At 38.1% G+C, this 25,161-nt stretch overlaps 1 protein-coding gene across 5 annotated transcripts in view; it reads right to left on the reverse strand.

Annotated features, from left to right (window-relative positions):
- The window catches only part of ubr5 (ubiquitin protein ligase E3 component n-recognin 5), a 79,990-nt gene that overhangs the window by 21,936 nt on the left and 32,893 nt on the right, over positions 1 to 25,161 (reverse strand). For 4 of the 5 annotated variants that reach the window (XM_067447858.1, XM_067447857.1, XM_067447856.1 and 1 more), the window contains 22 exons: positions 23,497 to 23,707; positions 21,831 to 21,957; positions 19,113 to 19,264; positions 18,932 to 19,027; positions 16,727 to 16,850; positions 16,546 to 16,643; positions 16,307 to 16,461; positions 15,192 to 15,283; positions 14,707 to 14,853; positions 14,421 to 14,539; positions 9,710 to 9,836; positions 9,484 to 9,613; positions 8,488 to 8,648; positions 7,386 to 7,625; positions 6,678 to 6,801; positions 6,353 to 6,464; positions 5,831 to 5,962; positions 3,488 to 3,745; positions 2,180 to 2,448; positions 1,889 to 2,100; positions 994 to 1,227; positions 96 to 169 (listed from right to left, as the gene is read on the reverse strand). In XM_067447858.1, coding sequence (XP_067303959.1) covers positions 96 to 169; positions 994 to 1,227; positions 1,889 to 2,100; positions 2,180 to 2,448; positions 3,488 to 3,745; positions 5,831 to 5,962; positions 6,353 to 6,464; positions 6,678 to 6,801; positions 7,386 to 7,625; positions 8,488 to 8,648; positions 9,484 to 9,613; positions 9,710 to 9,836; positions 14,421 to 14,539; positions 14,707 to 14,853; positions 15,192 to 15,283; positions 16,307 to 16,461; positions 16,546 to 16,643; positions 16,727 to 16,850; positions 18,932 to 19,027; positions 19,113 to 19,264; positions 21,831 to 21,957; positions 23,497 to 23,707 — 3,394 coding nt within the window. The remainder of the gene's footprint in view (positions 1 to 95; positions 170 to 993; positions 1,228 to 1,888; positions 2,101 to 2,179; positions 2,449 to 3,487; positions 3,746 to 5,830; positions 5,963 to 6,352; positions 6,465 to 6,677; positions 6,802 to 7,385; positions 7,626 to 8,487; positions 8,649 to 9,483; positions 9,614 to 9,709; positions 9,837 to 14,420; positions 14,540 to 14,706; positions 14,854 to 15,191; positions 15,284 to 16,306; positions 16,462 to 16,545; positions 16,644 to 16,726; positions 16,851 to 18,931; positions 19,028 to 19,112; positions 19,265 to 21,830; positions 21,958 to 23,496; positions 23,708 to 25,161) is intronic. The other variant, XM_067447855.1, reaches the window with a different exon arrangement.

Raw genomic sequence — 25,161 nt, forward strand, 5'->3', positions numbered from 1 at the left:
AGCAGGAAACCAGCGCAGCAAACACCTGCAAGTTTTGCTTCAGTTTATGATGAAAATGTTTCTGTTAATGCTGTGCATGTACATGCTGAACTCACTCTGATTGGTGTCTTCATCATTCTCATGCTCAGAGTCCTCATTGTCCAGGCCGAGTTCAAGCAGTTCACGATTCCTGAAGTAGGATGAAAAAAGTGTTTAGAAATCTAACAACAGCAGCTCACACTATGGATGGGATATATCTCCAATACTGATTTCTTGGAAACACAAAATTAAATCAACAAGTGGGTGGTGTGCCAACATGTGGTTTTTGTTTTTTTAAAATACATAAAATTGCATAAAATGATTTTTTACAGATAAATTAAATTTCACTAGTCAGTTGTTGGACAATCGCACCCCATAGTTAAAACTTTTAACCCAGTTTAAAGCAAAATTATAAATAGAAATAGATCTGTGTTATGGATAACTTAACTTAAGATGAAAAACAAACTTGATTGTAAGTTTATTTTATTTCAGCTAAATTTTACTTAACAAAAAGATACATTTTAAGTACTAAAATGACTAAAACGAAAATAAAAATAAATTAAACCTCGACAGAAACTATGACCCAATTACTGAAATTAAAATAATAAAATATGAAAATACAAGCTAATTCAAAATATTAATGAAAACTTTAGTATTACTAGGCGCCCATTTCGAGCAGGTCACTCTGGGGAAAATTACTGCGTGCGACTGAAAAAATATTTAGGCGCACCGGTGGGAGTGACCCACTCGATTCTCATGAATAGATGTGTAATACAATCGGAATATAGCCCAAAATGAGCTGAAAAATATCAGCATTTCGGATATCGGAAAAAAGTATAATATCGGGCATCCTCAAATAGTACATAAATAACAGTAAAATAATTCTGTCAAATACCATAAAAAAGATATTATTACTTTAAGCTATAATCATCAATATTAAATATAACTGTCACTATGATAATATGGGTAGTTTACCTCTTCCTGTCAATCTGAGTGGTGTCGAGTGTCGTCTGCAGATTCATGGCTTTAATCCAGTAGATGAGAGCCTGGAAGACGTAAGCCACGTGTTTGAGCGAACACACATCCAGCACAGGCAGAACGTCTGAATGCTCGTCATTATGGGAACGCATCAGAGAAAGGGCGTAGTTCAGGAAGTCTCCTCGTGCAGACATCATCCCCTGACGAGCAGTCAAAAGTGTTGCAGCACGCCTGAAGCAAAAAGTATTAAATTATTCGATGACAATGTGCTGCAGGGATAACACTTTTTTTGCAGACCTAGAAGCAACTAAGGATTTCAAGACTAAAGTCAATGTGTTTTTTGATAAAATGCCTAAAATAAACAAGCTCTATATATTTTCATGTTTTATTCTACAACATAAAATACATCAGAAATATCCCCCTTGTGATTTTTAAAGCTTTTAAATGTCTTGAAAAATGTGGTTGCAAACGAGTGGCTAAATGGGGCAACAGCGATTTCTGGGGACATTTAACGTTCATCAAGCCAAACGTGCAAACTCACTAGCCACTTTTACAGCCTTTTAAATCATGCTCTTGCAAACTACAGATTTTAAATGAGTTGTCAGAAGCTTTGATGGTTATGTTGAAGTCATGTGACAAATGCAGTTCAATTTATAGCCTACATTTAGCTTTTAACTTCTACAGATTATTTATTTAGACTTCAAAATTCATAAAAGCTGTGCACATTTGTAAAGACGGTCATGATGAACATGTATGGACAATAAATGTTGGACACAGAGCTTATTTTCCTGCAGGGCTTTTGACAAAAGAAGAATAGAAAATAGATGGGCGAATTTTCACTTTATGCCGACTTGAAAGAAATCAATACATTTCAACTGCCCATGGGTCTTACCTTCGACCTTCAAGTGTGCGGAGACTGGCCTCCTCTCGTGCAGTCATGCGCTCCCTGCGGCCTGTGTGTTGTGAAGCGTGCAGCGGGTGGCTGGGGTGACCAGGATCCCCGGCTGATGACAGAGCTGAGCCATACCGCAGCTGCGCTTCAGTGGAATCCATGATGGACACCATCCAGTTCCAGGTGGGGATCAACTTATCCTCCACAAAGTTCTGAAAAACGACATGATTCTGTTATACTTTTCCATTATTGCCGTCCGAGTTTGCTTTGAGTAAAGATCGAACAACTCACCTGCAGATTGACAGCATCCTGATAGGTGAGTTTGACAGCAGCGGGGTACTGCGAGTAGACCAGGTGGTTGTATTTGGGTATGAGGCTCATGAGGTCAGAGATCTGCCGGATAACGATGCTGTAAGCTCGAGCCAGGCTGCTGGCGGACGTCAGGTAGCTGCTGGAGTTACTGGCCTCCAGGGCTGCGGCGGCAGCTGCTGCGCTGGTGCTGATGGCGCTGCTCCGTCGCAGATTTGAAGGGTCAATGTAGATGAGGCCAGTGGAACTCGCTGGAAGATACATTAAAATTACTGTCACTAATAGTATAAATAAAAAATAAAACAAAAAGTAGCTTTATCATCTGAAAGTGACAGCGATTTATATAATGCAATTTAATGGTCATGAACCCCACACTACATTTCCTGAGATGTTAACATTGTTGAACATGATGGAAGACAATGTCTCCATCCATTAGATTTAATTGTAGGAGAAATCCAGTTTAGTTGATGCTTTTTTGTTATTTTCAACTTCCAGGTTTTAACTGGTCAATAAATCAGTGTATAATAATATATTATATAATTATTCATTAGATTGCATACAGTAAATGAATAATGCTGTAATGGGTCAAAATGAGTTTTTTTTGCTTTGCAAGATGTTTCTGTCACTTGTGGTTTCTCAAAACCAGGTGAATATCATGTTGCGTGTAATAGTAAATTCCAGCGTGTATTTGTGTATAAAATGTAAATTTTTTGCTAATGCTTGGTTTATAAAAAAAAAAAAAAAATGTATGCCACTATAATTAAATATTTTATTCCTGCTCTGTTCTGAAAACCTAAAATGTAACAAACACATGCTTGGTGTTTATAATGTTTGTGATAAGGTCTTATTTGTTAACAGTTAAATGATTAGCTAATATAAACTAACAATGAACAGTTTTTTTTTTTTAAAATCATTTAGTAAAAAAACAAAAAGAAGTGAAAATACAGTGCATTATCTATTAAAATCAATAGCTCTATTTTTTGACAATTTATTAGTACATGTTGAAATTAACATTAGTAAGATTAATAACTAAGAATAATAAATTGATATTACTAAGAAAAATATATGCTGTAGAACTATTGTTCATGGTTAGTTTGTGTTAACTAATAGGTAATTAATGTTAACAAATGAAACATTGATAAATGTATATAAACATTGTTTTATTTACCAAGTTTTACATAATTTTTATAATAATAAATTTGTTTGCAATCTATTTTTTCCCTTATTTAGACTTATTTTCTGGAAAAAACTGTAATGACTTTTTTTGGACAGGTGGTGGGAGATTCTAACCAGCAGGTGTGGATGAGCTGGATGGGGCACCGCCGGCAGAGCGCTGGCTGGGTGTAGTGCGAACAGCCCACTGCATGGACCGCGGTGCCTGGGCCGCACTGTTGGCGTGTGCTGAGCCCGTTGTCCTCTCCAGAGGCTCATCCAAAAGGAAAGTCTCCTGATCCACATCATCGCTCTGACTGCTGCTGCTGTCCGAATCACTGGAGTCATTCGACTGAGAGTCATCCTCAGAGAAGAAAGCAGGAACGCTGCTAGCACCTTCGGGAAAAAGACACAACATTTTTCAGGTTATTCTAAAGTCAGCAACACACATATTATGAAATGCATGGACACTTTATTCTAGCCTAATTTTTTACATTATGTTTTAAAGGTGAAGGGTTATATTTTCCACATTACATTCGCTAAAACAATAGCATGTGTTTTGGGCAGAACAACATGTTTGTTTAATTAATTAAAAACAGTTTTTAAAAAAGTTAGCAATTCCGTTTAATGACAAGATGCATAGAACTTTTTCCCCTTTCTTCATTTGTTTTTTTGTGCCTAACATCCGAAAAAGCATCTACCAAGAAATATCATCCTTTTGGCTACACTTGTACATAAAAATAAAAAAATTATTAATGCACACTGTCCCTTAAATTTTTTTTTATTTATTTATATATATATATTAGGGGTGTAACGATACGCGTATTCGTATTGAACCGTTCGGTACGAGGCTTTCGGTTCGGTACGCATTATGTACCGAACGGTTCTCGGACTAATTAATTAGATTTGGAAAAATAAAAAAGTGTGTGAAATATAATATGCGTTCAACAATAACCAAAACGACATAACAGGCAATGCCCCTGACACCGCCGAAGTGAAGAAAAAAAAAACACCAAATATGTTTTAGGCTGCTCAGTCAGGTGCTCGCTTACTCAGTAGGCTACGCGCTGAATGCTCGTGGCAAAATGGCTATTGCGTTTAACAAACCAGAAATAGAAGATCCTCCAATAACCAACGGGTCTGGTGTTTGGGTGAACTTTGGATTCTTTGTAAGCTATGATGGTGTTGGCAAGAGTGATGGATAAAAAAAAACAACGGTATGTCGCATTTGCTACATGATGGTACAGCTGCGGGAATAATTAATGCCATGTCAACTCATTTACGCCGACAACAAGACGATAAAAAGGAGAAACAGCCACAAACTATCCCCGCAGCATTAAGACAGACATTTCCAACTTATTCAAATGGCAAAAGACATCACCGCGGCGAGTGGCCCATTTATAGCCGCGGATATGAGACCTTACGCCCATTTTCACACAAACTCCGTCTGCAGTGCGTAGTCTATGCGGTGCGTATTTTTTCCGTACCCATGTTAACGGTTGCGGACTGCAAACGCAGCATATTTGAAAGCACAACAGGGCGAGCGGCTCCTGCACCGCATAACGTTATGCACTGCAGCCGGAGTTTTAAAAACATGCTTAAAGTAATTGAGCCCCGTTACAATGTTCCTTCACGAGCCCATTTCAGCCAGTAATTCCTGCTTTGTCCCAAAAAACAAAAGCACAAACAGAGAATGCGGAAGAGAGTGTGCATGAAGCGCATTGGCCAAAGCAACAGCGGTTGCTCTGAAAACAGGCTGGATGTCAAGAGCTACACAAAGCTACCTGACTGTAACGAACATTACATTATGAATGGGAGCTGAACAGCCACGTTCTTCAGACACGCCCCCTTGAGAGTCAAACAAGTGAGGATTTGGGGGATGACAGAAGCAGTAGTGTCTGAAAAAAGTGTGGAGAGAGCTCATATAAAGAGCTAATGTCTTATTCCTGTAACTACATAGAAGATGGGTAAAGTATAACTCCGTGATTGTTTAATGTTAAAAAAAAATCCATACTTTGTTAGTTTTATTAAAAAAAAATAATTAAAAAAGGTCATTTATCTGCCAATTTTTTCTTTTTGCTGCATCTAAAACATACCGAACCGAACCGTGACACCAGTGTATCATATCGAACCGAACCGTGAATTTTGTGAACCGTTACACCCCTAATATATATATTTATATATATATATATATATATTACTAAGTTGGTCAGTAGTTTCTGCCAAAGTAGATAAGCAAGAGCATCTGATGTGATAGGAAAATAAAAATAGACTGGCGAACTCATTAATTGTAATTCTACAGGTGCCAAATGGACAAATTCAAAACAAAATGCATTTATAGCTCTTATCCGAGGCCATTTCAGCCGACTGCATGCTCAGTAGTTCATGTAGGTTAGTTGAGAGCTTAAAAAACAGGAAAGGGAACCAAGAGGAGACCATTTTGTGGCATAATTGCAGCAATTTGTAGTCAAATTGAAGCACCTGCTTCAGATCCAGCAGTGGCAGCAGTCACAACGCTTCTGCGGCCACTTGCATTGTCCTGGTTGCTATGGTTACTCTCACTGTCGCTCTCAGTCTCAGCAGCAGCCAACAAATCCAGCTCCATGTCACTGCCTGCAAGAAAAAGGTTGTTTGTGAATTCAGCCTCATTTACATAAGAAATTGTTGGTGTCTAGACAAAGACAACAACCAGCACCAGTGTTTCTAACACTGGTCAATTTTTCCCTGATGGTATCCATTGGCGATAGCAACACTGTACAATGGTGCTCATCTAGGAATTTGTAGATGGCTAATTCAACTCAATATTTTTGTGTCTAACTATTTACTTATGTGGCAAGTAGCCATGTAATAAGCGGGATGATGAACATCCATCAGTCCACATTGTTGTCACTGCAAAATAAACTTTATCACAATATCACAAGTTATTTTTTTCTGGATTTAGTATTTTATGATGAACAGAACTTGTATATGGTATGATTTAAAATATCTCTGATTTGAATTTACCATCTTCATCATGCTCATCATGTTGTCCTTCGGCCTCTGCATTCTCCTCCCCCTGCTCTTCCTGGTCATCATGGTGATCCTCCTCACCTGCAACTCCCTCCACCACCTCTACCTGAACAGGTGAACAGCAATGTACATTTACAGAACGAGCTTAAAGTCACCATTTAATAAAAAAGGACAATTCTTATTTTATGACCGTAAATGTGCCTCAATCTTTAATGCAAATAAAAATAACTCATAAAATAACAAAACATATATTGGCCAGGGTAATAAAATGGCAAATATTTGGATTAGTTGTGCTACATGCAAGTGTAGGGCATCGCACCTCTTCTACGTCAGCAGAAACAATATCGTCCTGCTCCTCGTCACGTCCGCGGGCCGCCTGGGACTGGCTGCTGCGGCGGGGTTGGGGGTTCCTGATGATGTACGAAGAGGCTGACTGACTGGAGCTGAGTAGCACAAGACAGCATCAGCATTAATGACAAAATGAATAAGAATACTTTGCAATAACATCAGTATAAAAAAGTCCTCATTCCAACCTGCATGCATTTCTTACTTCTGCTGAAAACAAAATATGATATTTTAAAGAATGTTAAATCACCTAACAGTTTCAGTTTCCATTAACTGGCATTGAATGAACAAAACATACAATGGAAGTCTGTGGGAACCTAAACTGTATATAGTTACCAATTAATTAAAATATATTTTTTGTGTTCCATAGAAGAAAGTCATAAATATTTGGAATGACAGAGTGTAAATGATGACAGAATTTTAATTGCTGGGTTAAATGTGCGGGGCAAAACATGTAATTCAATGTAACGGTGATTGAGAGATGTATAAAATAAACATTACTGAAAAGCATGTAGTATCATTTTTGATATTCAGATATAAAAATGATGTATGGATAAACTCAAGAATTTAAAAATATATATATTCAAATTCTAATGATTTTAGTTACTCTTTTAATCCATGAACACTCGCTTCTGTAAATAATAATAAAAAACTGTGTGCAACCGACTAAAACATCACCCACCTGCTGGACTGATCCGGGGAGGGTCGTGGTGGCAGAGGCTCCACAGAGAAGAGCTCCTCACTGCCCTGTACAGCATCAATGCTGGTACTGGCCAGAGTAAAGGGCGCTGTAGGGCGAGCAATACCCATGCGCACCGGCACAATAAGAGACTCCGCCACATTACAGAGCTCTTCCACTGCATACGGCAACAGCGCCTGGAAAACACGCCTGCACTTCCCAATAGGCTGAGGGATGAAGTTGCTGAAGGAAATACACAAGAGAGAATGTGAGCAATGTGCTTTTTTTTTTTTCATTACAAAGAAAAATCTAGAGATGCAGCGACGCATCAGACAATTTGTTTATCAATTTACAACCATCGGCTGTAAGCCATCAGCTATAGCATAAAAATACAGCAGGACAGGACAATAAGGACTGCTCAGGATCAGCATAAATCAGCGTGCTCGGGAGAAATGAACTATGCAACAGTCACTGTCCAGATCAGGCTAGTGCTGCATCTTTGCAAAACTTTAGCCTTTGCATGTGGTTTTATACCTTGCGAGTTTAATATTCAAATCACAAGGCGACGCAAAAGAAAACTCAATTCTGTTCGCTGTGTGAGAAGTTTGTACATCCATAGCATGCGCCTGGAAAGCCATGTCTCGGACAGCGTGCAAATACTGAATGGAGTTGTCTTTCACTTTTAATTAACATGTGGACGTCTTGGCGAGAATGCTTTGTTAACATAGTCGAATATACCTTAAGTGAACGTAAACAGCTGAGAAATAAAAGGCTTGTGTACCAGTATATTGGATCCGTGCAGCTCTTAAAGTGACAGAAGCCTAATATTCCTGCTGCGCTGCAGTTTATCAGCAAAGTTGTGATCAGTTGATCATTTACAGGCCTTAGAAATGTGCGTAACAAATAAAATACAGTAGGTTTTATAGGGATAAAAATCAACATGAAACTTGAACGGTATTGACTTTCAAGATTAGACAATGGTTTTTATCGCATAAAGCATTCGATTTTATATATTCATTTTAAAAGTCACTATCTTATAAACTCGTCTATTATCATCAGCGTGACTCACTACAGTACAAAGCAAAGTTCAGTAAATAAGTCATACTTTTTTTTCTTGGAGGATGCCATCTCCACACTGAGGATGACAAACACCCGGGCCACAGAGCGCAAGAACCTCCTTGTGACATTGATGGCCTCCTCCCTGCGGCCGGGGGTGTATTTATTCTGTAGCTCCTTCACCAGAGTCCCTAACAGTGTGTCAATAAACTGGGGAACAAGAGAAGACAGTTAGCAAAATTTTTACAAAAAAGTCATATGGCATGCAACAATGAAAAGGCCAAGCAAACAAAAATGTATGCATTAGATAATGTTCCTAGCCTGGATGTCAGCCAAACTCAGTAAAAAAAATATTTTGGAAAGGTTGCCCCCTAAAATTCACATTCCTGGGCCTATATCACATAATTGAGGTTGCTTCAACCCGCGGAAAAAAACGCAGATTTGGCAACACAGCACATTTGAGTTCTGTTGACCTTTGACAACTACCTTTATGCGTCGCTTCGTTGCTCTGATTGGTTGTAGCTCTATCCAATTGATGTCTTTCCTGGTTCGAAACACGCCCAAATAATCAAAGCCCAATGGAGCAGTATCAGACTCATATTCTGACTAGAATTAAGTATGACCACGTCAGGCTATAATGTTCCCATAATATTCCCACAATTTTTCAATGACCTTTCAATTTCTCTAATAAATATTTCAGATCAGTTTGTAAAAACTAAAATATATATCAAAGGCCTGTATTAAAGGATTGAAGGCCTGTTCATACCATTAACTAAAAAGATAACTACAACAATAACTATATTAGCATCCATACCAGCAGACAATAGTGTTCTGTTCTTTCAAAGCATTTGCTGCAGTTTTGTCACCTGCTAATACTGAACTGACTTGAGTTTAATAATTACAACAGAATCTGTTTATTTTCTGTGAGGCTGCTTTGAAACCAATCTGAATTGTAAAACGCACTATATAAATATAAAAATCTGACTTGACAAGAGCAGTGGATAACTACAAGCATTTACAAACAACTGCCATTTCATCGACTCACAGTTATGTCCGGTGCACACTTGACAATAAGGCAATGTGTGAAACAGTCCAGTCTGATGGTGCCGCTCTGCTGGTTCAGGTACATCTGCTCCTCCGGTAAAAGGTGAGCAATTCTGCTGCTGGCGCTTAGTCTAGAATGATACAACACAGTGCTCAGCAAAAAAGTCATGAAAGCTGAATAGGATCAATTAAATTGGCCTGTGGTGATGGGTAAATGTTCTACTTACGGGTCTTTGTTTTCCTGAGAGCCAAACATTATCATGGACTTCAGTGCGTTCCAGTCCTGCAATACGCGCTCTAGAGCCAGCTGGGCAAAACGTGGAGGCTCCAGGTCATGATCCGGCATATCTGAGTCTGAAAGACAGAGACATGTTTTTTTGAAAAAAACCTTCTCAAATGCACTAATGATTCATGCACAAAAAAAGACATGTTAAGAAATACTTGAAAAGTGGTGAAGATTTTTTTTTTTATATGCAAAATTTTTGAATAAATTCTTCTTTAAATGCTATTTCCTCCTTATTTTTCCAGAGTAAAAAAACTTCTTAAGAATGTTTTTTTCTTAAGACAAAACTACTTGAGAATAAAAGAGGACAAATTCTAATTCTTGCAAAGAATCTTCCTAAAAATCATTGTAAATAATTTCTTACAGTAAGGATAACCTCATCTTGAATCCTCAAAGGTAAGATGTTTAATGAATTTAGTTGGTTGTTTCTAAATAATTGTGAAATGTAGCATTGTAACATAAGACTACATATACAGGAGTTGGACAATGAAACTGAAACAAGTTTTTAGACCACAATAATTTAATAGTATGTGTAAGTAGGGCCTTGTTTTGCAGCCAATACAACATCAATTCCTCTTGGGAAAATGCATACAAGAATTTGAGCCATTCCTCCTTCTGAACAGTGTCCAGGTCACTATGTGATGCTGGTGGAAGAAAATGTTTTCTGATTGATCCTCCAAAAATGGCTCAAAAATATTTAGATTTGGTGACGGTGCAGGCCATGAGAGATGTTCAACTTCACTTTCATGTTCATCAAATCATTCTGTCTAGTCTTGCTGTGTGTAGTGGTGCATTATCATGATGATACACGGAACCCCCTTCAGGGTCCAATTTTTGAACCATTAGGTGCTCATGGTCCTCCAGAATGGTTCAATAGTCCTGGGCAGTGACATGTGCATCAAGCACAGTAGGAATTTCCCAAATCTGTGGGAGTTGCGAAGGTGGACTCAAAGAACAATACGCGTTTCACATCGTCCAGAGGCCAAAATTTGCACTGCTAGCACCAATGAAATCGACATTTGCCATGGGAGAAAGTAACCAAAGTTAACCAAACTTCACACTCTCTTACTGATGGAACGTAAAATCAGCGGAGACTGGCCAGCTAGGCGTGAAACCTCCAACACTGTATTTGCTAGTGTTTCAGTTTCATTGTCCAACCCCTGAACATATGTATTACTGCTAGGAATGAGAGAGTACTGACACCAGTAATCAATAGTATAAAAATTATTGGTCATGACAATTATGCGCTGAATTCAAAATACAGTAACAATAATTTTATAGTTATGACCATTTTTGGCAGCATTCGGCACATATGATGCGCGATACATAGGACACAATCACTCCAGTAACACACCGAGAGACAAAAGACCCATTCACAAAGACAGAGACCTCCATACAATTAAGATAACACCAAACCATGTCAATTTCTTAACGAAATACAAGTGAAAATATTGAAATATTGAAATTAAGATTGTAAAGAAATGCACTTAAGATAAGTTCCAAGAATGTTCTTTAATGTGAAATTCGTGTAAATGCGTATAGTGTAAATGCATCAGGTTGTTGAAACCACATATGTAAATTTACTCCTCCCAAAATGTAACAAAAAATTAAACGAGTGAGCGTGTTATCGGCTATACGACGTTATAGACAGATATGACAGCACTATTGAAACGTGCAGTTGAGTAGCTGAGTATCTCCTTAGCAAGCTAACGAGCAAACTACCACAATGAACCTGAAAGTAAGTTGCAGATGCTCAACAAACAATCATCTTTATTAAAAGTAGTGACACTAAATGATATCTTACCAGTTCTGATGCCACTCTTTCTCCTATTGCGGTCTTTGATCTTGAAATTAGCTGATGATAAATAAAATGCAGCTCATATCTATTAGGGCTGGGTATTGACATAAATTTCACAATTTGATTCGATTCAGTACTGATTTTATTGGATATATATCAGGTACAATACACAGAAAATTCTCTCAGGAAAAACAAATCTCTTAACTAATGCTGTAAACTATGGGAGTCTTAAATTACACTCAATGTTTGTTTTTTTATAATAAAGTTTACTTTACAATTACATATTCATATTTCTACTACAACTTGTTGTTTTTTTTAATATAAACATTTAAATGTTGGCTGTCATAAAAACTTGCCAGATTAATTTAAACATGCATTAAATATAGAAAAACTAATTATTGATTTCCGAGTTTATGGCCACTGGATATGGTTTTTCTGAGGGTCAATGTGACGTTACATCACCTTGTTTAACCTGATAACCGTCACGATGACGAGGACGTGCTGAAACTCTCTTTGCTTAAATTAGCTCAAAATTACTATCAGATGTAAGTAATTACCTTGACAAACTATACATCATTAAAAAGATCTAAGACTAAAGTTTAATTTTGTTACCTCTGTTTTATTCTCAAAGTCTTATAATGACCGTAATGTGTTAATATGTGCCAGGAGTTATGAATATGATCTTGGGCGTCGCTACCTTTTGATTGTAATATGCGCGTCATTTGCTCCCATTCATAAAAAACTCTTCTCTGGTCGTCATGAAGACACTCGACAAAACAACTTCCCTCAGGGCTTTTACTTCAAATGTGTGCAGATGTGGAGAAATATTGATAGATTCTCACATGTTTGAGTCAAATTTCTATACAGAGAAGTATTATTTATTCAATCTTTATCCAAAATCCGCGGATGTGTGATTATGAGAGCAGTAGACAGTGATATGCTGTGTTTTCAATTCATTCTGGCAGCCGGAGGGCGCTGGAAAGCTGTACTACTGAAAATTCACCCCATGGGGAACACATGAAGAACAGACACACCATGTGACATTCAGGAAGTATCTGACATTTCCAAAACAGCTTCCTGAGATCGTTATATCGCTATTTTATGCAGATAGACACGTTTTAAGACAATAAACACACAATCGCGGCAATATATGGTTGGTCTGTGTTCTTTATGCCATGTTGGGTGGTTTCATAATAGATGATATTTATAATGCAATGCTATTCCACATAGCTTTTAGCATTGTATATTTTCTGTCAGATTTTTTGACCCGAAGCTACATGAGATCACATATTGTTATATAAAACACTCGACTTATAAATTATAAAGTGATATGAAGCAAGTTTTGAATAAAACATGATTTTAATCGTATAAATTGTTGTTTTGCTGGTGTGCTAAGCTAACATGCTAGCTTGCCCTAGATGCACCTGCCACTGAGTAAATACTTTATTTTTATGAACATTTTCTAAATGTAAAACTACTGAAATGCTTATTTGGACGAAATGCATTCAATAGAGTCTCAGTGAGGGTAAAGTGAGAGGTTTGATTTAGAAATGAGGTTTGAATAGAACAGTTTGAATAGAGAATCGTTAGTAATTATAATGCAGACAAAAGAATAATAATTGGAGCCATAACCAGTCCGCAGAAGTGTGAATCTGTGCCGGGGAGACAAACTGAATGGGGCAGTTTGCACCTCTAAACAATAGAGGCAAAATAGAGAATGAAAGCTGAGAAGACATGGCAATAAACATCAGTTGATATTTTAGAGATATCTCAAAATAAAATCACATGAAACGATCTTGTAAAACGTTTAATAAAATTCAGAGTTTTAGACTGATCATCTTCAGATCTGAAATATAACATGGTCAGACTTGTGGCTTTAGCTGTAGTGCATTTCTAGATTTCTCCAAGGCCCACTTCAATTTTATTTTCATAAAGATATGTCATACAAATACATTTCTAATAACTTTACAAAACTTTGAAGCTTATTATAGCTTTTTTTTATTATAAAAAATATTATCATTTTGACTTTACAGTAAACTGCCAGGTGTCTGCTTTCAAATGAGACCATAATTATGCTTTTAGTGCAAAGGATTCACAAACTGTATTTGTTTTAGTCTGAGTATACATTTCTTAGGATTTTTTCAAAATTTAGAAATCAGCTTAACAGGTTAAAAGCTGCTTTTCTGACGACTTTACCCGGTTGAAACACTGATTGAACGATTACATGTGACATAATAAATTTTTCGGTAAGCTGTACTCTACCTTTTAGCACACTTTCAGAAGTTCATTCATGTCTATTTATTTTGCGCTGTAACTGGTATTAAGGTGAAAGAGAAGATCAGTTGTGCCGCTTCTCTTGAGCTGAGCCAAAGCAATCTGACGCCACAGCTGTATTTATGTTTTTAAATTTCGTAATAAAATGGACGTAATTTGAAATCTGAGATTTTGTTTCATATCAATAGTAAAGCACAAAGATTATTGAGATTTATCGGATGGGAGGGGCACTACAATCGCATGGGAGGTTTCATTCATTCATCATTTTTAAAGAGGATAATTAATCGATTCTTGGGATTTAAGAAGCAATAATAGTTAATAAAAATGAGAACCGATTAAAAGAGAGAAATCAATATTTTTTTACCCAGCCCTAATATCTATCATATCTATTGGTTTTGTTGACGTGATTTTGCATATAGTGTGGGAATTAAAGATCGGATTTATATCCGTTTCGTGCCATTTTATAGCTATCCGATCAGGAAAAACACATGAAGTCTAAAAAGACCCTAAATAAATCTGACTTGACGACTTCCAAGACTTTAGCGAATCCAGCCCCAGGTCACTTCCCTACTCAAAGACACACCTTCAGCGCTAGCAGCCTTCCGGTTCCTGTCCTCTCTAATGCGAGGTGGTCGATACTGGCAGTGTTCAACACTCTGCCTCGCAACAGTCTGCACCAGAAACAGCAAGATGTGCTCTCCCCTGTCAGACAAACAGAGAGGAAGAAAGAGTTGATGCAGAATGTAGGTTGGATGCTGCTCCAATGACCCCGTAAAATGGTATGACAACAAAAAATTGGGGCAGATCTTATCAAAGGTCTTTTTCCTTTTTTATTCAACATATGGTGCAATAGTTGCTAGTGAACATACCTGCTGTTAGGAGTGGTAACCAGATTAGTGGTGGTCAGCAACCTGTAGAGCAGATCCAAACGAGCTGCTTTCTGGCCTGCGATGAGTGTCTTGCATTTACACTTCTCCCAGCAGTCACAGTATGCAGTAGGAGATGTTCTCTTCAGCCTGGGGAAGAAACAAGGAGCATTGCATTACTGTTTAAAACCTAGTGGACTACCTTGCTGCCTTTTTGAGCAGGATTCCCCAAATCTTTAGCTGCAGAGTTAAGCTCCGACCCTGATCAAACACACCCACTTGTGATTTTCTAATGATCCTGAAGATATTGATTGGTTAAAAATTGGACAAATGAACCCCCTCTAAAAGGGACAGAGGAACATCCACCACAGTTTTAAAAAATCCAAGTGGAAATAACAACAACACTAGTTGCAATGTATTAAAGAATTTACTACTTTTGCATACAGAAGGATACATGTGGTGAAAATTAGTGTCAATTTTGCACTCACTTGCAGTCATGACCCTTGTGGCAGACCCTGGCGCATTCAGTGCAGCAGCACAGTGACTCCAGCAGGCCACAGGTTCTGCACTCAAAGATATCCTACAAACAGACAAGTTGAGTTAATCACACAGTGCCACTCTATTAAGTCATTTAGATCCGTGCTTCTCAAATTGTTAAAAAAAAATTAAAAAATTAAATGCATACATACATTTATGAATTATACCATACACTTAGAAATTCTGACAATAATTTTTAAACATTTCTTAAATTTCAAATGGTTGCAATTAAGTATCAATTATTTTGGTGTAATTTACTGCCAAGGTACTATAACACAAGGTATAGCATTATACATTTTTTTAATGAAAATCTTTATTAAACTCTATTATTATATACCGTATTTTTCCGGACCAAGTCGCACCAGTCAAAAAATACGTTATGAAAAGGAAAAAATATATATAATGCACTATAAGTTGCATTATACTGCACTATAATGCAAGCTTCACACCACACTTACAAGTGTTGACAGAGCAGAAGCGGTGCGGAGAGCGGGAGCTGCGCCCACTCGCTGTGCATTCACACTGGCAGAGTTTGTCTCGCGCAGCTGAGCAAGTCTGTGGACTTGTTCCTCCAGCTCTGGCCATCTTGCTTTCAGTCCGCGAATAGCTTTCTTCGTTTTCTTCATTAAAGTTAAAGTATCCTCTGCTTTTCACCAGTCCCTCACAAGTTTCTCACTAACTCCAAACTTTATTTCTGCTGCTCAATTACCGGTTTCCCTGCATATTTAACTACCTGAAGTTTGTAATTTGCAGAATATTATTTACTTTATGGGGGGCATTCTACTTGTGTTCAGTCTTTCTCAGTCGTTGTCTTTAAGTTAATATTTCAGTTGACAGATTTTTCAGTAAATTTATTCAGAGGTAGGCTACAGGAGCAGAGGTAGCTAAATGTTTATTCTTGTCAGTCAGTATGAATTAAGTTTGATAAATAAGTCGCACATGACTCGCAGGAAGTCGCAGGACTAGCCAAACTATGAAAAAAAGTGCAACTTATGGTCCTGAAAATACGGTAGATGTTGAACTCTGAAAACACATAAATCAGTCTCTGTAAAGGGTCCATTTGTACCTGGTTGATGTGTTCTGCTCCGGTCCAGGTGAAGCTGCAGGTGTCGTTACAGCACAGGACGTACAGGGGAGAGTCATCTGGATTGGTGCCTGAAGGACAGATCATCTCCATGAACACAGACACTGCATCCTCTTTCTCTCCAAGACCCGGTTCACCTACACAAGAGCACAAGATCCTAATGGTCTCAGGTGAAGTTCAACTAAATTAGATGCATGTTTCAAAACATTCAATGTACTTACCTTTGGCTATTTTTTGTGCTGCTTCTAAAACGGTAATGGCTGCTGGGTAAGCTCTCCCACTCACTGCCAACATGAACGGAGTCATTCCACGAGCATCCCTATCAAACAACAGCAATGCAAACACTCAAAGAAAGCTAAAAGGAGAACAGCTATCTTTTAGAGCTGCGGCAGGGCCACGTACTTGGCAGAGAGCAGCTCTCTTAAGTGAGGTCGCAGGACGACGCTGTCACACATCAGCTTCAGTATCAGGTGAGCATTGGCCTTACGATCTTTAGACTCTACTACTGATGGTTCAGATGAAGGTCCTTCAGAAGACATGATAGAGATTGAAAACTTGCTAAAGAAAGCTTTAAATGATGGCACAGAGCAGTGGTTCTCGACTGGAGGGATCTTGTCCCAAAAAAATATTACAGGTCTATTCTGATTCAGGGTTAATGTTGTTAAAGGGTTACTTTACCCAAAAATGAAATTGATGTCATTAATGACTCACCCTAATGTCGTTCCACACCCGTAAGACCTCCGTTCATCTTCAGAACACAGTTTAAGATATTTTATATTTAGTCCGAGAACGTATCTAAGTGAATGCACACGTTACTGTCCATGTCCAGAAAGGGAATAAAAACATCACCAAAGTAGTCCATATGTGACATCAGTGGGTTAATTAGAATCTCTTGAAGCATCGAAAATACATTTTGGTCCAAAAATAGCAAAAAGTACGACTTTATACAGCATTGTCTTCTCTTCCTTGTTTGTTTTCAAACCTCAAATAAAGTTTCAAACCCTGAATAAGCGGATAGATTCATGATTCGGATCTCCAATGAATATCTTAAACTGTGTTCTGAAGATGAACGGAGGTCTTACGGGTGTAGAACGACATTAGGGTGAGTCATTAATGACATACATTATTTCATTTTTGGGTCAACTAACCTTTTAAAGGGATATTTTTCTTACAAAAACACAACAATTTGCTTCAGAAGGCCTTTATTAACCCCCCAGAGCCGTGTGGAGCATGTTATTTGACGGACAGATGCATTTTTATGGACTATGAACAATCCCTGCCATTTTAAAGCTTGGATTAGCCAGGACTTTTTTTTAAATATATATCAACATTTATTTGTCTGAAAGAAGAATGTCATATACACCTAGGGTGAGTAAACCATGGGCTAATTTTAATTTTTGTGTAAACTATCCCTTTAACTAAACATTTGTTACTTGAAGAAAAATGAACATTAACTGAAATTTCCTGTTTTTAAACTGAAACTAATAAATTCAAGTAAATAAATACTATGCAGTAGTGTTAATTTCGTCAGCTATTTTCTTATTTAGTCGCAGTCTTAGTCCTGTGTCAAATGTGCTTTTGAGTTATCATATTTAGTCAGCCTTTTGTTTAGTCAAGTTTTAGTCAACTTTAGTCTGAGCATTTTAGTCTAGTTTTCATCATGCTGCATTGTTAATCCTGATTATTTTGCTCAAAATCATAAATCACAATGATTGCTGTCATTTGAGAAATGCATTTTTACATTTCATCAGAATTGCTGCACTTTCACCTATCAAGAGAACGTTTGATTGACACTCCTCATTTGCATTGGATTTATCATTTGCCGTTTGCAGTTATGGGTTTACATTTGAGCATTTGATTTGCCATTTTCGATGTTGGTTTGAGCATTTGATTTTTATGATTTGAGCATTGGATTATATATTTAATAAGACAGGCTTAGACTGGTTAGGAAATGGAAATTAAAAATCAAACAAATGAGTTTGAATTTGATTTAACAGCTCATGCTTATCCAAATGAGGAAATTAAATTGCATTTGATTTATAATTTGAGCAGCCATTTTGAGAGTTTAATTTATTATTTAATAATTTCAGCATTTGATTTATCAATTGAGCAGCTGTTTTGAGACTGATTTATTTTTTTAAAGCATTTGAATTTGAATTTTGTTAGGGAAAAACTTCCATACAGATCGGCTGAATAACACTTTAATATAAGCAGAAAATATTGTGTTTATGGTGTGTTTAATGGTGTGTTAAAACACAGGATATAATACATGTTCTTTTAACAGAAAAGCTCTTATTGGGAGGATACACCATAACTATAAATGACACCGGAACAATATCGTTAGAATCACTTTCGAAATTATTTGTTCCAGCTGATGAAAGATAACTAAAAGCCACTCCGCATTTAAAGCGGCAGACAATAAATGCACTTGTCAGCAGAACAACATTGTCCGTTATTATGGATGCTTATATAGTTATCGCTTTTGGTGTGAACGGCCCATAACAATGATTGGGTCACCACTTGATGTCCAATGCAAAATCTGGGTCCTGGAGCAAAACCAGTTGAGAACCACTGCCGTAGAGTCCTTTGGGAGGCCGGTTCACGTACCTGGGATGGTGGAAGTGCTGGGTCCCTGGTTGGTGCCTGTGGAAGCAGTGGTAAGGGAGCCCACTGCAGGGGCCAAGATGAAATCAATGTCACCATCTAGCAAAGAAGATGGTTTTGTAAGACATCAGGCTATTGCATGCATGCAATATATCTGTTACGGCCCAAGAACTGCCAAACTCACCAGGATCCATTGGTGGAGGGTCTGGTACCCAGCTGGGAGGCGCAATAGGGGGCGAAACCGGGTCTTGGTGGTCGCTGGAGGAAGGGCCAGATTCGTGGCGGCCCAAACCTGCAGCGCGGAGGGAGCGCCTCATCATCTCTCTCAAACGCAAGCTACAGAAACAAGAAGAAGAAGAAAAAAGTGAAATAACAAATGGATTTTTGGTTCTGTACAGTTGTGTAACCAAAAAAAACTATAATATTGAGGAGGAAAAAAGACTCTTATTTTAAAAAGTCTACGCTTTACTACTTCTAGAAAGAGATGAGAGAGATAAAAAAAGATGCACTCTTACAACCATCTTCAGCATATTACAATATAAAAAACCTAATTCATTACCAGTATCAATTAGGGTTGTGCCGATGGACGATATCATCGTCCATCGTGATGGCTGTGCGACATCACGATGGAGAAACACCATCGTGATGCCCCGCCCCCGCCCCGCTGCGAGTCTTGCGAGTCAACACACCAGAGTATGTGAGCGGAGTGGAACGGCGGCAATTTACCCTCCACGCTCTTTCTAAGCATTCAAGAATCCCTCCGCTCCAGCTCCGCCCCGGGTTCACCATCTCCCTCTACCCGCCTCGCTCACTGATATCAGAAACACCGCTCCGTCTTCGCTCCGAGGAAATTTGCGGCTAATAACTGCTAAAGTATTTTAGTAAGTTCTGAAATATCACTATAAAGTTCGGTTTATAACCTCCATTAACTGAAAAAATATATAAAAAATTAATAATAGGAGATTAAGAGCCTAGTTTCAACGTGGTTTATTGGAACATTGTGTGCAGTTCACTATGCCAACCTGGCTTTATCAAAAGTTAAATATATTGATGCTTTTTGCAGTGCAAATTTGTTTGTATGTTTGGAAGTTTGGAAAGATGAACGTTTTCATCAGTTATTTTATCTACGGATCAATTCAGATGTCTGCTTATTCAAAATCATATAATAGAATATAATAACTGTATAGGCTACTGGCTACTGATAACTGTATGCAGGTAAGCACTACAAGATGTTTTTGAATACATTAGAGAGAACGATTAGTTCGTGTGTGAATAAGTGCTACCTGTTTAAAATGTGCTTTCACCCGAACATATTCAGTATGAGGTAAAAAAAAATCCCTTAAACTTTAACATCCCGCTCATGCCCATCGCCGTGATCAGCTGTATCAGGCTGGTTGTTTACCGTGAGAGTTCTGAACACTGCACTATATGCTTATTTAAATCTTTTCGTTTCTACACATATTAGGCTAAATTTTTCTCAATCTCTGTGAGGCAAGCCTGCTGAGTTTCAGTTTTATTGCTCTAGTTCATGATCATTGAAAGCGATCGCTTCCGCGACCTCATAGTCTAGGCACTTATTTGCTTCTTATTAATTAAATACATGCAATTGGCCGAAGAAACCTTTATTAAAATTAAGATACAATTTGTACAAAACGAAAGAAAGGCTTTTTACAAAACAAAACTATTAAACTAAATATAACCCCCAAAATCATTTCTGACCCACTCGCATCTTTGCACTTATAGCCTATCATAATCAGATGAAATAAATAAAAATATTAGGCTACAATATTTAAACATAAATTAAAAACATTGTTTAATGGCTACAACAAGTATAGTAAGCTACAGATTTATGTCATGTCTTAGCTGGATTTGAACGAACATCATTTTACCGGCGGGTTCATGAGTGCGCGCCTGCGGATTATTGAGCTGATCACACCGGCTCCGCTCAGCTCATTACAGGCTCGTTCTCGTCAGAACTCCCACGTATTCAAAAATGGTGGGGTTTAAATGGGGCTCATAATTACAGTTAATGTGTTGGGCAGGGCCGGTCTCTCGGGTGCATTGGCTTGGGTAGGGTCGGTCTTGATTTTTTTTGAACTGATCTAAGCTCTAGTTCGAAAAAACGAACCCCCCCCCCCCCCCCCGGACGATATCATCGTCCATCGCGATGTTTTACTGTACATATCGTCAGCTGCCGATTTAAGTGACATCGCCCAACCCTAGTATCAATAAGCATTTGCTCAACTTAAATGCACAGTATTCATTATCAGCAACTTCTCCGTAGAATGTGCAATAGCACAGCATTTTTACTTGAACAAGCTGTGTTCACATTTTAATTCAATCCTAGTCTTTTGAAGATTAATAATCACAATTGGCTGTATCGTGATTCCTGTTTTTCCATTCCCAAATGTAAGACCTCTTAAAATGATAATTAAGACTTATATAATTATAAGTGTCTGCCAAATGCATGAGTGTAAACGTAATAGAAATAATATAGATAATATGTAACAATGCTGTAATTTTTGCATTTCCATGTGATTCTGATTCGGTGTTCAATTGAATATTAATACTAATACTTAACATTCAACAATATTATTGATCTGACTGTACTGACACTGTTGTATGAAAACTTAGCTGGCAATGATGACTTTTTGCAGAACTACTTAACAGATGAATCAAGTAATTTAATAATGAATAAATCTTTACTTGAAACTGAATTAACACAGAATTAACTTCAGCTGAACAACAGTCAAAATGCATACTTTTCCAGTTATAACTGTAAAGCTGATTTGAAACAATCTGTATTATTGTATTAAGCGCTATATAAATAAAAGGTGACATTTTTTTAAAATGCTCCACTGGTAAAATGCTTTTCTGTATCCCAGTGAATCTAAATACTGACCCCCGGCTGCTGGATGACCCTGTGCGGTTCCCAGAGCTGTTGCTGGATACCACTGAAATGGCATTGGCAATGGCCTCAACTGCAGACAGCCTCTCAGCGAAAGTGTTCCTTTCAGACCGCTCTGCTTCTGAAACACATTGTACAGCAATGAAGTAATCTCAGGCTGGGTTGATAAACATCTAACATCAGCTTTGTTCCAAAAGCTAATGTGCTGCCTTGCTTGTCATCACAGAAAACAACTACATATTGTCTATAAAGCTGCACGCTATAGTGATCATCATTAATTCAAATAAACACTATGACTTTTATTGACCACCAGAAAGTCTGACAGAATGGACAATGTTTGTGTTTGCAATACACGAGCCACGGTTCAGCTGCGCGCGACCAATACTGCCTTGCGTAAAAGCACAACGGGCACGTGGCTCCCGCTCTCCATGCGCATTGCTTCTGCGCTGCCTGCGCGTGCATTGTGAAACCGGCGTTAGCGTCGAGTTCCTTAACTTTTCCGCTGACGAAAGCAGAACCGTAGAGACCAACTTCACCATACTTTCATTGTTTTGAAGGCAAGCTGAAATGACGGGAGTGGTTGTGTCGCTAAGATTTGCTTCCCCTGGTCTGCATTTTACTCAGACATACGTTCTCCTTCCACACGAAACAGAATTTCATTACAAATATGTAAAATTCCGGGAAAATCTGTGTTAACATTAGATTCTGCGTTAATATGCAGATTACGCATTAATATGCTAATTCCGTGATTCCGTCATCGTGGAAATTATAGGGCCCTACCTCTGTGTAGCTCAGTCCTGTAGGCTCAGCAGAAGTTCGCATCAAGGGGGCATAGCAGCCGCAAAGTGGCCACTCACGAGCCCCTTCTTTAAACTTAAATGACGAATTAAACAACCTACAGTCTTGTGGACATAACGGACATGTGCACGCAGCGATCATTTTTTTAAGTCCTCAAGACCAAAAGTGCACATGAAGTGTGCCATTTGGGGCAGTGCCTTTCATTACTGGATGAACCAACATTTGTGAACAAATCTCTTGAATGACTGATTCAATGACTCACTCATAGATACTCCAGTTCTTTTATTACAAGGTAAATTACCTCTTGAATGAATCTCTTGAATGAATGATTCAATGACTCACTCATAGATACTTAAGTTCTTTTATTACAGGATAAATGACCTCTTGAATGAATCTCTTGAATGAATGATTCAGTAAGTAATTTGTATTAGCCTCTTGTCGCCACGATGTAATACCATCTTTATTTGAAGTGTCAAGTTACTTTTAAAAGTTGATTTACTCTTTTATTATATCCGTTTATATCCGAACTATAAAGTTTTATCCCAGTAGTTCTGTGATCGCTTTAATTATTGCAACACAAATAATGATACCGGGTGGCTGTTTGAATTTTTAATTTTTCACCCATATATGACACATATGAGAGCTGCTCTCTCTGGGTCAGTGGCAGCATGAATGCAGATCTGAATGTTTGCCATGATCGTACTTGTCAAAGGTTTAATAGACATAGCCAAATCATTGTCCTTTAGGAATAAGATAGCATGGTTGATTCAATCGAGATTGCAATCTTTTAACAATTAGTTGTGCAGCTCTATAGTATATTTATGACACTAAAATAAAACTGTAAAAAAAACAACAAGCTTACCTTCCTCCTCCTTAGTTTCCTTGTTGCTGACAGGGAAGCAGACGGAGACACAGGCGTGGAGGACGTTGCGGTTGCCATCACAGCGGTGGCCCAGCAGAACGTCCAGAGCGTGAGGGTTCTGCTCTAACAGCATTGCTTGCTCCAGACTGATCAGGTATTGTCTGCACGCCTCGTAATCACAGCGCAGCACATGCTGCATCAGCGTCTGCTTCTAAAATGCAAAAGAGCAAACAATATATCAAGCGGAAAAATGTGCTTCGCTTGCATTCGCATTTTCATGTTTCATTCACATTTGCGAGTAAAAATAGATGTGTGCGGTCTGTAAAATGCATTTAGAATTGTGTGAATAAAAAGGCAATGCTATTGCCTGATACATAATAATAATCTATACAGTATTGTAATCTGGGCACAGTGTTCATATCATTTGCTAGCGTATCATTGGCTAACACTAACTTTTTCTCCAGTGGTTCTCCTAACACAGCAACTCAATTTGTTTCCTCGGACAGTTGTTCTGTCTAATCATGGCCTGTCCCAAATTGTGTGTCATAATTGTACAGCTGTAGTCTGCCATATGAGTATTAATAAACATTCATAACTTCCTCAGCATTCAAACTGTCATTGCGATCCTTTACTTGCCTATGGTTGAAATTCACTGCACCCCCTCCCGTTATGTCACGTCCGGTTTTGGTATTTTTAGATGCGGAAGTAAAATTCTCACAAAAAAGACCCCAAAAGCCTTATAAGTGTATTTATAAGTATATTTTAAAGAAAATCTAGTTCCTACATTATTTTTCTATACATTCACTCACTGGAGTCTCTAATCTGCAATATCCCCTTTAGGGTCATAAAAAGTCTTTCATCTCCTCTGGTCTTAATTGTGGGGCTTAATATGATTATTCAACTTTAAAAGGTGATGATTTAATTAGGGATGTCCCGATCCGATCACGTGATCGGAAATCAGGACCGATCACGTGATTTCAGACTCGATCGGAATCGGACGTTATATCCCGATCAGGACTCGGGTATATATGTATATTCTGGGGTGAGGTGAGCAGGGGTGCCATGTAAAAGGTGCGCACTTAAACCATGGTTCATCTCACATCTGATGACGCATCAATAATATGAGTTGTAACTTGAAAATAATGCTTTATGTATGTTTCTGTAGATAGATACTAGGGATGTGCATTTCAAGCAAAAATAATATTCGATGATCGCTGGGAATTATTCGAATATTATTCGAAAATCGCACCCCTCCCCCGCATGCACGCAAACTGGCATAGGTATATCGTTAAATAAAAGCCTTTGGTCAATTAAACGCCGGATAGTGGCGTGGTCAGCACAAACAAATAAAGGCCGGGGGAAACTGTGTGTATAATCTCCTAAATGCCTTTCATTTAATGGGCACTCAAGTTCATCGTGTAGGCTACAGTATGGTTGTGCCGTGAAGGCTGACCAACATCACGCAATCATCCTGATGCCACGCGCCCGTTCTTGCGAGTGCGACACATACTAATTCTATATAGTCTCTTCTATAGTTAACCTAAAAACTTTGTAGGGATGGCTCTGTAAATTAAATTGAGAATATAACTGATGCATTTATGCCATTTTAAATAGGTTAAACGATGAGAGATGAGATCTGTGAAAATACCGTGTCAGGCAGGCTAC

Source organism: Pseudorasbora parva, chromosome 7 (genome assembly GCF_024679245.1).
Source record: "Pseudorasbora parva isolate DD20220531a chromosome 7, ASM2467924v1, whole genome shotgun sequence".
Taxonomy (NCBI): Eukaryota; Metazoa; Chordata; class Actinopteri; order Cypriniformes; family Gobionidae; genus Pseudorasbora; species Pseudorasbora parva.